Source organism: Phyllostomus hastatus, unplaced genomic scaffold, assembly GCF_019186645.2.
Source record: "Phyllostomus hastatus isolate PE091 unplaced genomic scaffold, TTU_PhHast_1.1 phas_contig_16, whole genome shotgun sequence".
In the NCBI taxonomy this organism is placed as follows: Eukaryota; Metazoa; Chordata; class Mammalia; order Chiroptera; family Phyllostomidae; genus Phyllostomus; species Phyllostomus hastatus.
This window is the reverse complement of record NW_025333643.1, coordinates 26,492,908-26,507,640: the sequence shown is the minus strand read 5'-3', so window position 1 is coordinate 26,507,640 and position 14,733 is coordinate 26,492,908. Positions and strand designations below refer to the sequence as shown.

At 37.5% G+C, this 14,733-nt stretch overlaps 1 protein-coding gene and 1 pseudogene across 3 annotated transcripts in view; both read left to right on the top strand.

Annotated features, from left to right (window-relative positions):
• Positions 1-14,733, top strand: part of FRMD4B (FERM domain containing 4B) — a 449,639-nt gene that overhangs the window by 427,367 nt on the left and 7,539 nt on the right. For all 3 annotated transcript variants that reach the window (XM_045832345.1, XM_045832346.1, XM_045832344.1), the window contains exons 12-21: positions 348-424; positions 1,783-1,921; positions 2,362-2,503; positions 3,402-3,535; positions 3,647-3,766; positions 4,863-5,091; positions 8,544-8,600; positions 9,776-9,923; positions 11,770-11,889; positions 12,692-13,482. In XM_045832345.1, the coding sequence (XP_045688301.1) occupies positions 348-424; positions 1,783-1,921; positions 2,362-2,503; positions 3,402-3,535; positions 3,647-3,766; positions 4,863-5,091; positions 8,544-8,600; positions 9,776-9,923; positions 11,770-11,889; positions 12,692-13,482 (1,957 nt within the window). The remainder of the gene's footprint in view (positions 1-347; positions 425-1,782; positions 1,922-2,361; positions 2,504-3,401; positions 3,536-3,646; positions 3,767-4,862; positions 5,092-8,543; positions 8,601-9,775; positions 9,924-11,769; positions 11,890-12,691; positions 13,483-14,733) is intronic.
• LOC123814617 lies at positions 1,069-1,168 on the top strand (annotated as a pseudogene).

Here is a 14,733-nt window from a genome sequence, read left to right as displayed (position 1 = left end):
TCTTTTAAATATGCTATCAGCGTCTTTGATCAGTAGGCATATGCTTACTGGAATCTATGAGGATTTCCTTACTAACTCTTTTATTTGGTTGAGTCACAGGAAAAATAGTAGGCATATTCCCCACAGTTGCCTAATTTTATTGTTCAAAGAGTTGTTGGTAAAGATTACTGACAAAGAAAGGAACAAAATGGTTTCTGCTTGTAGTTGGTTTGTAAAGAGACTGCATCACATGTTTATGCTTAAATCTTAGTGCACCTTCTTGATTATGTGATTGTTAAGCTGATTTCTAGACTTAGTAAAACAACATAAATTAAAGCTGTGTGGTTTTTGTTTTCTTAATTTACTAGCTATTCCAATGGAAACAGCTGGAGAACTTATATTTCCGTGAGAAAAAATTTGCTGTTGAAGTTCATGACCCACGGAGGTGAGGATCACAGTTTTTTCTCTGTATGGTCCTAGTGACTTTATGAATAATGATATGAACGTTCATGTACAGTTTTTGGATGGACATGTGTTCATTTCTCTTGAGTAAATACCTGGGAGGAGAACTACTGGGTGAAGGGCTAACTCTTTCTTTAACCTTTGGAGGAATGCCCAGAAGGTTTACCAAAATGGCTACACCATTTTCCATTCATACCAGCAGTTTATATGGGTCCATTTTCTCCACATCCTTCCTAATACTTGTTATTTTCAGTTGAGTTGTTTTTTTAATAGTCATCATGGTGGTGTGATATAGTAGCTTATTCTAGTTTGGATTTGCATTTTCCTCATGACTGATGATGGCTGAGCATCTTTTCATGTGCTCATTGGCCATTTGTATATCTTTGTAGAAATGTTTATTCAGGTTCTTTGCTCATTTTAAATTCTGGTATTCCTGATCACTTTGAAAAATAGCTGCCAAGTTATCAACGTTAAAGTCGGGATTTTGGTTTCTCCAAACTCTTCTGAGCAATTCTTTATCAGTCCTCAGTGGTTGCTTTTCAGGTACATTTGTGAGTGTTTGGAGGTAATAGGGATGGGGGAAACAGCCCTTAACAAAAAGATGGCCTAAATTCCTACAAAGAACGCTCGCTTCAGCAGCACATATAATAAAATCGGAACAATACAGAGATTAGCACAGTCCCTGTGCAAGGGTGACACGCAAATTCATGAAGCGTTCCATATTTTTTTCTGTGAGAGGTTGGGGGAATAAATAATTGTCACAACTCTAAAAAAAATCATGACCTAAATTCCTACAAAGAACATCGGTCTCTTTCTCCCTCCTTTCCCTCATCCTTCCCTCTTTCACCCTGTCCTCCTTTATATCTGGTTTGTGCATAAGCAGCACTCTGGACCAGGTTTGGACTTGCATACTTTCAGGCAATATTATTGTGTTCATCCTCTAATAATGTGTGAGCCAGACAAGTCTATCTAGATCCAAGATGCTCCTTCACCTTGAGGAAGGTGCTGATCCCATGGATCTGCACCTCTAAAATATTATCACATTTATTCCAGACTGCTTATGAGGGTTTTAACTAAGTGTTTTAGTACAACCTAATTTGACTATCCCTTATCTGCTTTTGAGAGGGTGTATGTATTTTTAATATGCTAGTGTTACAGAGAGATATTACCTAGGTGTTCTTGGCTTTGTCATAAAAGGAGAAAATCAGAACCCTGTCAGCATGAGAGTGTGGCAGCGGAAAAACAGTTAAGAAGATGCTCTACTACATTACTCACTGGATATATTTTGTGCTGTGCTGGGACCAGAGGCAAATAATTTGAATGTTTTTCTTAATCTTTCAGGATTTCAGTGTCAAAAAAAGCCTTTGGGCAAAGTGGCCTCTTTGTGCAAACCTGGTATGCAAACTCTTCTCTCATCAAGTCCATCTGGGTAATGGCAATTAGTCAGCATCAGTTTTACCTGGATCGGAAACAAAGCAAAGTAAGTGACTACAAGAGGTTCTAACTGTCAGAAATGGATTTGTTTTGTGTTCAAAAGATAAGCAGTTTCAGAAAAGATGCAAGCACATGGGTTTTTGTTCTTAATTTTCTTTACTACCATTTTAATTTTTCTTATATTTAAAGAATTTTCTTATACAAAACCTGATTCGAAAGTTGTACGATTTGCCAACTTTTCAGCATACGTGTAGGTATACCCTGGTGACATTTTAAAGCTCATGATTGAACTATACCATAAGGAAGAATTGTACATCATTATTAATACGTTCTAGCTACAAAGCTTCAGTATCTTTTTAGTACATGTATAAAAATTCTAAATTGTCTTCCATGTTGACATTTTTATTCTATAGTAACTTACTCATCATATTAATTTGAAATAGGTTTAAATAAGTGAATTCCATTACAATGTAGTATATCTTATAGGCAAAAATTCCTTCAGCCAGAAGTTTAGATGATATCGCAATGGATTTGACAGAGACGGGAACTCCAAGAACCTCCAAACTGGTCACTCTAGAGGCAAAAAGTCAGTTCATTATGACCAGCAATGGCAGCTTAATTTCCTCAGGTAACTTCTGGCATTAAGGAAAGTAGAAGCGATCTTTACTGTATTTCACTTTTTTTGCTGTTGTTGTAAGCCAATTTTAAATGTATATTTTAAACCATTATTTTGGGAATAAATAAGCATATTAAAATTACACTATGTGGCAGTTTTGAATAAAATTTTTAAACTAATTTCAAAAAGTAAAATATTAAATTATAAAGGGTTGCATAAGTAACAATATGCACAAAGATAGTGAGTGCCTAGATGTGGCTTAGAAAGACATTTTCTCCCTGTAAATTCCATCAGCTTTTTATTTACCTCAATACTTAGTTTTTGATACAGACAGTTGTCTAATTCTCCATTTAATACAAAATTAAATGTGACTAAAAAGCTTTGAATGCTCACCCCACTCCACCTCCACAGTGATTGATTCCCCAAGCCCTTCCTATGCAGAATCTGAAATCTTTAATCACTAAGTCCACATAACTTCACTAAAATGGATATCCCCATTGAAATCCCATTGTCAACTTGTGAAACTGAAGCACAGAACATTCCTTTGCCCTGCTTGCTTGCTTTCTGAAAGAACATTCTAAACAAGTCCCTCAAGGAACATCTAACCTTCTCACCTGCTCAGAAAAATTAATTTTTTTCCTTGAGTGGTCTAAAATGTTAAGCATTTTATTATTGTTTCTAAAATGGTTGTGCCAAAATGCTCAGGCACATTTTATTATCAGGGTATGTTTGATGCCCAGAAGCATGAGAAAATGTTCTCTAGTTTTCTTTTATTATATTCAGAAATAAGGAAAAACAGAAGAAAACTACCATTTAATAGCAGGTTTGGCTTAAAAATCTTTTGTCCTTTGAAAAGGAAGGAAACATTCATTGTTTAAACTTTCCCTGACCCCCTTTTCCAATTCTCCAGGTTCTCAAGACTCAGAAGGTAGTGAGGAACAAAAGAGAGAGAAAATCCTTGAACTCAAGAAGAAGGAAAAGCTGTTGCAAGAAAAACTCCTGGCAAAAGTCGAGGAGCTTAAGAAAATCTGTTTGCGGGAGGCTGTGAGTATCTTCTGTTTTGTGAGGGGCAAGGCCGGGGGGTGTTCCTCAAATTGTGTCTGACAACTCCAGCCAGTGTCTGTCATCCCCTCTGAATTATATTTTGTTCTACAGGAGCTCACAGGCAAAATGCCGAAGGAATACCCACTGAACATAGGTGAGAAACCTCCTCAGGTCAGAAGGCGTGTAGGTACCACATTCAAATTAGATGACAACTTGCTGCCCAGTGAAGAGGTATGACTACCAGCTCCCAGCGTTTCCATTAACAGTGAAACAGAAAAGCTGTCTGTTGACTTGTTCCTTTGGTTTGTGAGTCACTGCTGTGAATTTTTATCTCACCAGTTGAATGTGATGATATAGACCAATTGAATTCTTTCTTTTATGCACAGTTCAAATGAAATTGTTATTTCTTGCTAGTTACTCTTCCAAACATGGAGAGTATTCAACAAACCCCAAATGTTTATAAACTGAGAAACAAGGATTAAGAATTCTAACATTAGATTCTTCTACTTAAAACTAAGTAGCAACCTAGGGCAAATACTTTTCTCTCTTTGAAATCATAATTCTCAGGTCTCATTGAGAATCTATAAAAAGGGGGTGCAATGATTGTTTTTCCCTCTGAGGATGCAAGCAGTATTCAATGAGATGATACATGAACAGCATGTGAGTACAATAAAGTCAAAAGATTTGTTAGCCAATATAACATGTCCTTTCTCATTGCATGTTATCAGTGTCACCTTACTCCTGTTTCTTAAAGAAATTTAGCCTTCCTGAAATGAAAGCAATTTCCATCAATAAGAGTGAGCTTTGCTATTTATTGAGCACTCACCGTATATCCAGCTCTGAACTAAGAAAAGTACATATACTTATGTAAAATACATGTTATTTCTATTTTACAAATGGAAAAAAACTGAATCATTAAAAAATTAAGCAGTATGTCCAGGGTCATGCAGCCAGGAACCACCAGAAAGAAGACTCAAACCCAAATTTATCTGTCTCTAAAGCTATGAATGTTAATACAACATTCCGCATCTATGAATCTTGGGTTAAGAATCCCTTCTTTAAAAATATGATCTTCGCCCAACTGAATGAATGAAATGCCATCCCTTTTGAAAGGTAAAGAGGATGAGAAGTTTATGTAAATGGGTGAAGGAGGCCTTGTCTTTTAGGAAAATGTTTGAGGATACCCATGTAGTAAAACTTAGGAAGATTTTATTCCCAAAGAGCATCTGATTTGAGACTGCACAACAAGTTTGAGTATTTACCCAGTGAGAGTGAGAGTGATTGTATGTAACCATAGAAATAAAACAGCATCATTGTATAAATGCAGGATCCTGCTTTGCAAGAACTGGAGAGCAATTTCCTGATACAGCAAAAGCTGGTTGAAGCTGCAAAGAAACTTGCCAATGAGCCAGACCTTTGTAAAACCGTGAAAAAGAAGCGAAAGCAAGAATACATGGATGCAGTGAAAAAACTTCAGGAGATTGAAAATGCAATCAATGAATACCGAATTAGATGTGGAAAGAAACCTAGCCAGAAAGGGACAGTAATGTTACCAGGTTAGTAACAAGTAAAGTTCTTTTTGAGTCTCATAATCAAGACTCTTGATGATATGTAGCATTTCCAAACCAGTTCATCTGGTGAGGCATAAAAGAAAGAACAGGATTAAAAGTAACTTTCTTGGGATAAAAATGGTTTGGAATGTCAGTCTTAGAAAATATGTAAACTTGGTTTTTGGTGACATTCTCACTATTGTAATAATGCTATCCTACTTCATTGCTTTAATTTTCAAGATGAAAGGGCTTTCACAACAATACTCCTTCATAATAAGACAGATTCACCTTTTACTGGCCTGATGCCATTGCAAGAAATAAATTTGACAACACAGTATTAAGAGAGTTGGGTCCTACCCAGTAGTTTTGCAAAGGTTTTAATGCACACCATAGTTTTTAAGGACCTATTCAATTTAATGTAGGTGGAAAAGCGTTTTACAATTACTGTCATGTAATTCTATGGAGGCTACTTAAAGATACAGGCAACTGTGCATGATATAACATAAAATGCAAAAAGGCAGGATACAAAATTGTAACCACAACATGTTCCCAGCATTATATAAATATGTCCACGCAAAGACTTGTTGGGAAATATTTTCAAATAGTAATAGCTGTGGAATTTCAGGTGACCAGACTTTCTTCTTAACACTCTTTTGTACTTTCAAAATTCTCAACATTATGTATCTAAAACTTTAATGTTCAGAAAAAAAAGTAAACTAAAAAATCCTCTTTATGTAGACTTCAAGTCCAATTGGCCTACATATTTATTAGCATGGTTTTTAGCCTTGATCATTGGTTGAAATCTGATTATATACTTCTTTGATTCCCAGACTTTTTCTTTTTTAAACATCTGTGAAATTGGGATAATTCTTATACTAGACTTATATAGTTATGATTGGTGGTAAATTTTTCTTTTTTCACTGAGACATAAAGTAATCACACATATTAGACTTGACAAAATATGGTAACTAGGTTTAAAGCATATTCAAGTTTAGAGCACAGGGTTTTGAAAAGAGAGATAAACCCTGGCCAGTGTGACTCAGTTGGTTGGAGCATTGTCCCATAACCAAAGGGTTTCAGGTTTGATTGCCAGTCAGGGCACATGCCTAGGTTGCGGGTTCAATCCCCAAGTGCAGATGATGCTCAGACCAGGGGTTGCATAGGAGGGAACCAATCAATGCTTCTCTCTCTCTCTCTCTCTCTCACTCACTCTCTCTCTCTCTCATTGATGTTTCTCTATCCTTTCCTCTATCTCCAAACCCAATTTAAAAATCCTCAGGTGAGGATTTAAAAAATTAAAAGCAGAGATAAGACTTTTGGAAAGTGAATGCACAGGTATCAACACACACAAGTATTAGTCAACTATGGCTGAAGAATTTAGGATGTCTTTGACTCTGAATGCAAAATCCAGCTGACCTTGTTGGTGGTGGTGGTGACTTACAGAGAAGCCTGATTAGCAGTGTACTTAACTTTTATACCCATTTGCAGTGGCCCATTCATTCCCAGGTTTGCAGGATTCCATTATTCTTGACAGTGACTGGCATTTATTTGGGCAGCAGGTGGTGCCAATGGTTGAATATTTACACTGGATAGATGTTTTTTAAATGTGTCTGACAGCTGACTATACTGGCACCTTGCCTTCAGGCTCCACTATGTGTCCAATTAAGAGATAGTCTGCCTGGTTCTGATAGAGGTTAATATTTGACATTAGATGGGGTAGATTCCCTTCGCAGTGGCTTTGAATCTCACATCGGGGGTTCATATTTGCCTGTGATCTTGCCAGTACTTGACAGCCAGTAAGGAATGGTTTGCCAAAACATACCAATGAATACTGAGAGCACTGTGGGTATATCCAACACCAGAATTCTTTCTCCGGAACACTGTGTCTAGGTAACAAAATAGTAAGTACGGTTGATGTTTATTGACCATGTGTCTGTCCTCTGCCAGAAGTTGGGCTAGACTTTACATCCATTACTTCATGTAATGTTCACCTCAGCACTATTCACCAGGTCCTGTTCTTGTCCCACTTTAAAATGGAGCCAAATAATGCTCAGAGAGATTAACTAATTTACCAAGATTTGAACCCAGGTCTTTCTTATTCAGAGGTTCTCAACCAGAAGCAATTTTGGCCCCTAGGGAACATTTGGCAATGTCTGAGGTATTTTTGTTTGTCAAACTGAAGGTGGGGTGCTGTAGACATCCACGAGGTAGAGGCTGGAGATTTTACAAAGCAAAGGGGAGCTCCCCACAACAAGAATATCCAGTCCAAAATGTCAGTAGTGCCAAACACTGCTGGAAGACCCTGGTCTAATTGAAAAGCTTATGTACCACAAAGAGTCCACACTCTATTAAGAAAAGGCCCCTTTCTTCAGGAAAGGTGTCTAAAAATAAGCAATACTAACAATAGATTCTCAAGTGAGCATTTATATATATGAGGTCTGTCCAGAAAAAGTCCAGCCATTGTTAATATAATGAGACGGTTTGTGACATCTGGCATCCAAGGAGAGTGAACTGGAATGCACATGTGAGAACAATGATGATGTCACTGTACTAGTCAGTGGGGGCAGTAGACATCATTGAGTGAGCATGTGTGCTGTGTGCCCATCACATTCAAAATGACTGAACAAGTAGAGCAACGTATTTGCATCACATTTTACTTTAAGCTTGAACATTCGTCCACGGAAACTATTTGGGTGATTCAGGAGGCCATAGTTATGGGCAGCTAGTGATTGACAGCTCCATTATGACAACTCGCCCACTCACACATCACATCTCATGCAGAGTTTTTTGGCAAAATATCAAATCACCCAGGTGACTCAACCCCCCTACAGCCCAGATTTGGTACTCTGCAACTCCTGGCTTTTCCAAAAACTAAAATCACCTTTCAAAGAGAAAAGATTTCTGACTGTTGATGAGATTCAGGAGAGTATGATGGGGCAACTGATGGCAATTGGGGGAACTATGTGAGGTCCCAAGGTACCTACTTTGAAGGGGACTGAGGCGTCATTGTCCTGTGTACAATGTTTCTTGTATCTTCTTCAATAAATGTCTATTTTTCACATTGCATAGCTGGATACCTTCTGGACAGGCCTCATATATAATGTAACACTTAGTACTTATGACATGAATGGCGTGATTTTTCTTCTCAGTTTGTGGGTTAAAAACAGTCAATGTGTAGGATAAAGTTTTCATCCCACATAGAAGCTAGATTGAAAACTAGTTAAAAACCAAATGTCCCTTGAAGTCTGTTCCATTTAAGAAATAATCCAGTATAATATGTATACAATATGTGAGATGTTTACATCTTCAGTAGTAAATTGTTCTTTCTTATAATAATTGTTCTTAATGTACTGTAGTTACATTTATCTAAGATGTGCTCCACTAGAAATTGCTCTATTGAACTCACAATAGGTATATAAATGCACAATTATGCTAAAAGCATTCATTGTTTTTCACAGAAGACATAATCCCCTCAGAGAGCAGCTCCTTGTCTGACAATACTACTGGTGATGATTGTAAGTAACTCACCTTTTTTGGTTTAAATATTACATATTCCAAAATACTAAGATAATTTTTCAGTTAACTAAAGCTTATTTGTTACTCTTCAAGGAATAGTAGTATCAACTCACGGTCATGCAGAAAGGCTGGGAAAAGGGGGTTACAATGTACTTCTACACAGGTTAGCATTAAACATCTTACAAATTGCATGACTCTGGGAATTAGAAGACTTTGTAAATTTTTTAAACTTTTAATGGAATAATTATATATCTGCATAAATAATACAGACTCCTTCACCCAGATTTTCTCAGTGGTAACATTTGTATATTTGGTGTCCAATATCACTCCAGGAAATTACAGTGTAGACTGTGATTATCACTATATTTGAATAACTGGGAGTTTATTTTCTTTAGGAAGAAATATACATTTTAAAAATTAGGTTACATGTCACTATGTCACTTACATAGGTACAGTATTCTGATTTCCTGTGTTTATTCACATTTCATGATGGAATGGATTTCTTATCAAATGAGACAGTGTTTTCTTGTAATCCTTTGTGCCTAAGGAGAGGAGTGACTCTCTACCTGATGGGATTTAAGCAGTCTGGGGGAGCCTCTCACCCATACTGCTTTAGCTTCCCCCAAGTTTTATGGTGCACAAAATGCCACCATTTCAGAATTCTTCCTTTGAGCTGAGGTTTGGTCATACTTGCCATTCCTCTTTGAAAATACAAATATTAGTGGGAGACATAACATGTCTCCAGTCTCTGAGCATAAATCAGTTCCATTACTTTCAATAACTGGATAAGACTTTGGTCAGCCACAGAGGCCTAAGAACTTTAAAAAGTAAAATTAAACAACTTCCTCTTAGCCCTGTATGCATTGGGGTTTTCCTGTAATATTACTTCTGAAAAACTATAGTATCATCCATACCACCTAAGTAATTTCTTTGCTTAAGAGTGGCACCTATTGAATTGGCAAAAGTTGGGTTGACTATTCAGTAACTTCTTTTTTGTAGTGTATAAAATATAAAAATAAATTTTTGATAGTTACATGTCTATAAAAACACCATCATTGGAATAACACTTTGTTCACTGGATATTCTGATTTCTTTTTTGGGATTGTTGGTATGGTTTTTATTAACTTATTTATTTACCTACTTATTTACTCATTCATTCACTTACTTCTTATAGCCAATGACACCTTCACTCTTGCTGGGCAGCGATTAAGTTCAGTACCTCATTCTCCAAGAATTCTTCCCCCCAAGTCTCTTGGTATTGAGCGAATCCATTTCAGAAAGTCATCCATCAATGAACAGTTTGCAGATGCCCAGCAATCCAGGTGAGAAGCTGTTCAACACTGCTCAGAGTGCTTCAATGTATGTTAATGAATTTAATCCTCATAACAATTCTGATAGTACTGCTGCTCTCATTGTCATTTACAGATGAGTACATAGAGGACCAGAAAGCATGCATACGTTGTTGGGTTCATCAACTAGTAAATGTCAGGATTAAGATTTGAACCTAGGTAGCTTACTCCCAAACGTTTTATATGATTTTAGTCAATACGTTATACCATAATTCATTAAGATAGAAATTGGCTTCAAAATAAAAGATTATTTAGATTAAATAATTTTTCACTCATGAAAGTAAAACCAACCTTGGTTATATAACTGATATGTCAAAGATCATACTAACTCTAGTTTCTGTATTGGCTTTTAAGAACTGTTGCCTTAAGCAGCAGAGAGATATGTTGGATAGAACTCTTCTATCTAACATAATTAAAAACACATAAAATTAAAAATTTATTTCCTCAGTTATACTAGCCATTTCAAGTGCTAATAACTCCATGTGGCTAGTGTCTATACTATAGGACAGCACAGATACAGCTCATTTCCATCACTGAGGAAAGTCCTGTTAGGTAGCACTGGACAAGTGTGCAGTGTGGGCAAAAGTAGGTTTATAGTTGTGAGTACACACAACACAGAGTTTATTTTTGTATTATTATTTATTGATTATTGTATTATTTTCCATATGAATTACTATAAACCAAACTTTGCCCACCCCTGTACTTATTATATAGGGAAAACTAAGCAATTTCAGCAAAAGGAAAAATATTACAAAGAGTCATATCTTAAAAATTATTATATCTACATCCACAATAGCTTTAAATGAGTTTGCTCTTTGACCCAGTAATTTCACTTACAAGAATTTTTCCTGTTGTTTATATTAGTGTCAAGTTGAAAGCAACACAAATCTATTGTGTAAATACATTATAGTAAATCTTTACAGTGGAATGTTACATAGCCATTAAAGTAAAATTGTAAACAAATATTAAGCAACATGAAACATTAGATATAATTTAAAATTTTTAAAGTGGGCTTTGAAAGAGTATTTACAGTAAGATCTCATTTTTGTTGTTTAGAAGTATATATGCTTAGGATAAATATCTGAAAATATTTAGTATTAATTGGCTACACCTAAGGTATCAGGTTATGGACATTAAAATTTTTTTAATCTGTGTCTTTGAACTTTTTTGCAATGAACTTGACATGTTTTTGTGATAAATAAAAAGTTAATCAGAGTCATTCAATAAAGGATTTAAGGATGTTGACTTCTAGACCAGGGTCCAGCAAATTTTGGCCCACCAGCCAGATTCATCCTAATGCCTATTTTTATATGGCCCATGAGCTAACAATGGTTTTTATATTTTTAGGTAGTTGGAAGGGAAAATCAAAAGCAATAATATTTTGTGATGTGAAAATTATGAAATTTGAATTTCAATATTCATAGTCAAGTTTAATTCACTTATATATCTCCTGCATTACCTCCCCACTTCAGGGGCAGAGTTAAGTACTTGAGACAGATCACCTGGGCCACAAAGCCAAAAATATTTACTCTAAGACTCTACAGAAAAAAGAGGTTTGCTGTCCCTGGTCTAATTGCCTTCAGTCTATTTTATTCAGTATAACCTTTTTTTAAAACTTTTTAATTTTTTCCTTCATATTTGTGACTCAGAGAGTCAGACCACATGAATTTTATTAAAACTTATTTAAGACCTACCAGGATCCCATACCACCAAGACACCTTTCCAAGTTTCTTCCCATGTGCCCTTTCCATCAGCTTATGACACATTTGCTAGAGATGTCAGGAACTCATCGTTTTCTGAATTCTTTTGCCTGTCACAGAGAAATGCTGTCGACACACAGCAGCCCTTACAAAATCTTGGAAAAGCAGCCCCAGGGAGGACGAAGCATGCCCACCACCCCTGTTCTCACCCGAAATGCATACAGCAGCAGCCACCTGGAGTAAGAACCCTTTGTTCAGTCACTTGGGCTTTGTTAATCTTTGCTTTAAAGTTGTGTTTACTTGTATTTGCATTCATTTTAAGGGACTTTGGTAGCAGGTCTCTATTTTATGAATCTACATTTTCTACTCACAGTTTCACATATGTCAGCAAAGAATATTGTATTATGTTCAAGTTGATATGGGATTTTTTTGTATCTTAATTTTTCCAGAGAGATATTACCACTTGTTATGTATGTAATGGTGAGTTTGAAGATAATGACAATAGTGACATTTTGAAGTGTTTACTGAAGGCTGTGCTGATATTTTAGATGTACCATATTATTTAGTCCCCATAACAAGCCTAATGGTAAATATAAGGTACTATGTTCATCCTCACTTTATAGAGGAGGAAGCAAGACTCAGAGAGGTTAAATACCACAGCCAAGCACACAGCTGGGAAATGGCAGAACTGAGTCTCATCCAGACTCCGCTAGACAAGCCCAGGCTCTGTGCATGTACTTTCCTATTACTCTGGAAGGCAGGACCCATCAAAGACTGTGGGGGGTTTTTTCAGACTTTGATGCAAGTTTACATCATCAGTTTATCTTTCAGGTTCCCAAGAAAGGATGTGGATTAGACATTTGACAGAACCTGGTTCTTTTCTCATGTTGATCATAGCAGTGAACTGTACGTGAACCAACCGGTTCTGTTTTGGAAACCTTAAAAGTTCTATTAAACCCTTCAGCATGACATTCTTTCTCCTCATTTCTGCTGTTCTTTCCTCCTTTCTCTTTGACAAGTTTGCCTTTCTTTCTATTTCAGGCCAGAGTCCTCTCAGCACTGCCGCCAGCGGAGTGGCAGCCTGGAGTCCCAGTCACACCTGCTGTCGGAGATGGACCACGACAGACCCTTCTTCTCCCTCTGCAAATCCCAAAGGAGCACCAGCACTGAAGTTCTGGATGATGGGTCCTCCTGCACCAGCCAGTCCAGCTCTGAGTACTACTGTGTGACGCCTGTGAGCAGCACCCACACCCTGGACACCCGTGCCAGGGGCCGGAGAAGGGCCAAGAAACAGAATGTTTCCACTTCAAATTCAGGAAGCATGCCCAACCTTGCCCGAAGGGATAGTCTGAGGAATGGCATCTATGCAAAGAGCCATGAGCAGCCCTCTTCCAGCTACTACATCACCGGATACACACCACATGCGGAGTGTGACCTCTATTACAGCAGTGGCTATGTCTATGAGAATGACACTGAGGGACAATACAGTGTCAATCCTTCCTACCGCTCAGCCTACTATGGATATGACTGCCAAAGGGACTATAGCAGGTCCTTCCATGAAGATGAGACAGACCGGGTACCTCATAACCCATATGCAACCCTCCGGCTGCCAAGGAAGGCTGCTGCACCTGAGCGCATCACCAAGAACATCCATAGGGCCTTAGTTGCAGAGCACCTGCGTGGCTGGTATCAGCGAGCCTCTGGGCAAAAGGAGCAGGGGCACAGCCTACATACCAGCTTTGACTTGGATAGGGGGTCGCAGGGATACATGGGGTTTGCTGGCCTGCAAGTGCCCTGTTCTCCAGGCAGTCGAGCATCTTCCTACTCTTCAGGTAAGAAGACTGAGGAGGCACTTGATACCTGGATTTACAGTAACTTACCCTTATTCCCCTGCCACCCAAAACTGTACCCCTCAAGGATCACGATACCAATACCCAAAGTCAGGAGGGTGGTACTATGGGGTGGACCCAAATTGCGAACTTAAAAATGGTTCCTTCTAACTTTCCAAAGAATTCTGTCACACAGGTCTGATGAAGCAAGTTATAGATTGAAATCTAGCAAACATTTATTGAGCACCTGGTCTATTTGCAGCCCACATGAGGAGCTTTCACATGATTTATCTTTTCTAGGTCTTACGTTGACAGTAACATCTCTTAAATGTGTTCAGGTCATTGAGGTTTTATATATTAAAAGAACAGACCAAACCCTTCAGGTACAAAGAAAACAATTATACTTCTTTCCCTGTGTACCATCAGGAGTTTCATCAGTGTGTTTCGAATACTCTGGTACTTGCATACGGATTTTCATAATTGTAATAGAAGCTGGCATTATTAAGTACTGTTTCTGACACTGTTTAAATAATTTTGCATGTCTTGATTCAACTCAATAATCATATATAGTCTAGTTTACAGTTGATTTAAGAGATTTTCAAAGGTAGTGTCCCCTTTGTGCATTGACTTTGGCCCCTAACTCTGCTAGCACTTACTAGCAATGAACAGTAAGTTCAGTGATGAACTTACTGAATCCTCTCCAGCTATGCCACATACACGAAGTAGAAAAATGGATATTAAGAGTTAGTCCCTGGTTTAATTTATTCAGTAAACAACAAGCCAATGTTGAAACAGTTCCATGCCTTGATGAGCTCCCACTTTAGTTAGCAGCCAGAAGAATGTATGAAAATTCAGCAATTTTAAAGCTTCTAAAAAATGAATGGATTCTTGAACAGCACGAAAACCTGATAGTGTGAGTCTTGCCCCCTCCTTCAAGCATGACTCTTTAGTAAGACATGCACAGGGATTCCTAAATCATGGTGTAATTAGTCAGTGAAAACTGTACCTTTAAAAGTTTCATAAGCTTGATGATCAGAGGCATTTCCATGGTGATTTCTGTTTGGGTTTGAGTTCTCTTCTGTTTGTGCAGGACTTTGGACTTCCACTAGTACTTTCCCATCTATTACCACATCTAACAGGAAAAGTCTTCTGTAATTATTTCTTGTTACGTATTGCTCCATTCTAGAGAATATCTTTCTTACTCCTCAAGTTCAAGGCATCTTATGAGAAACTGATAGAAACCAAACCTGAGCA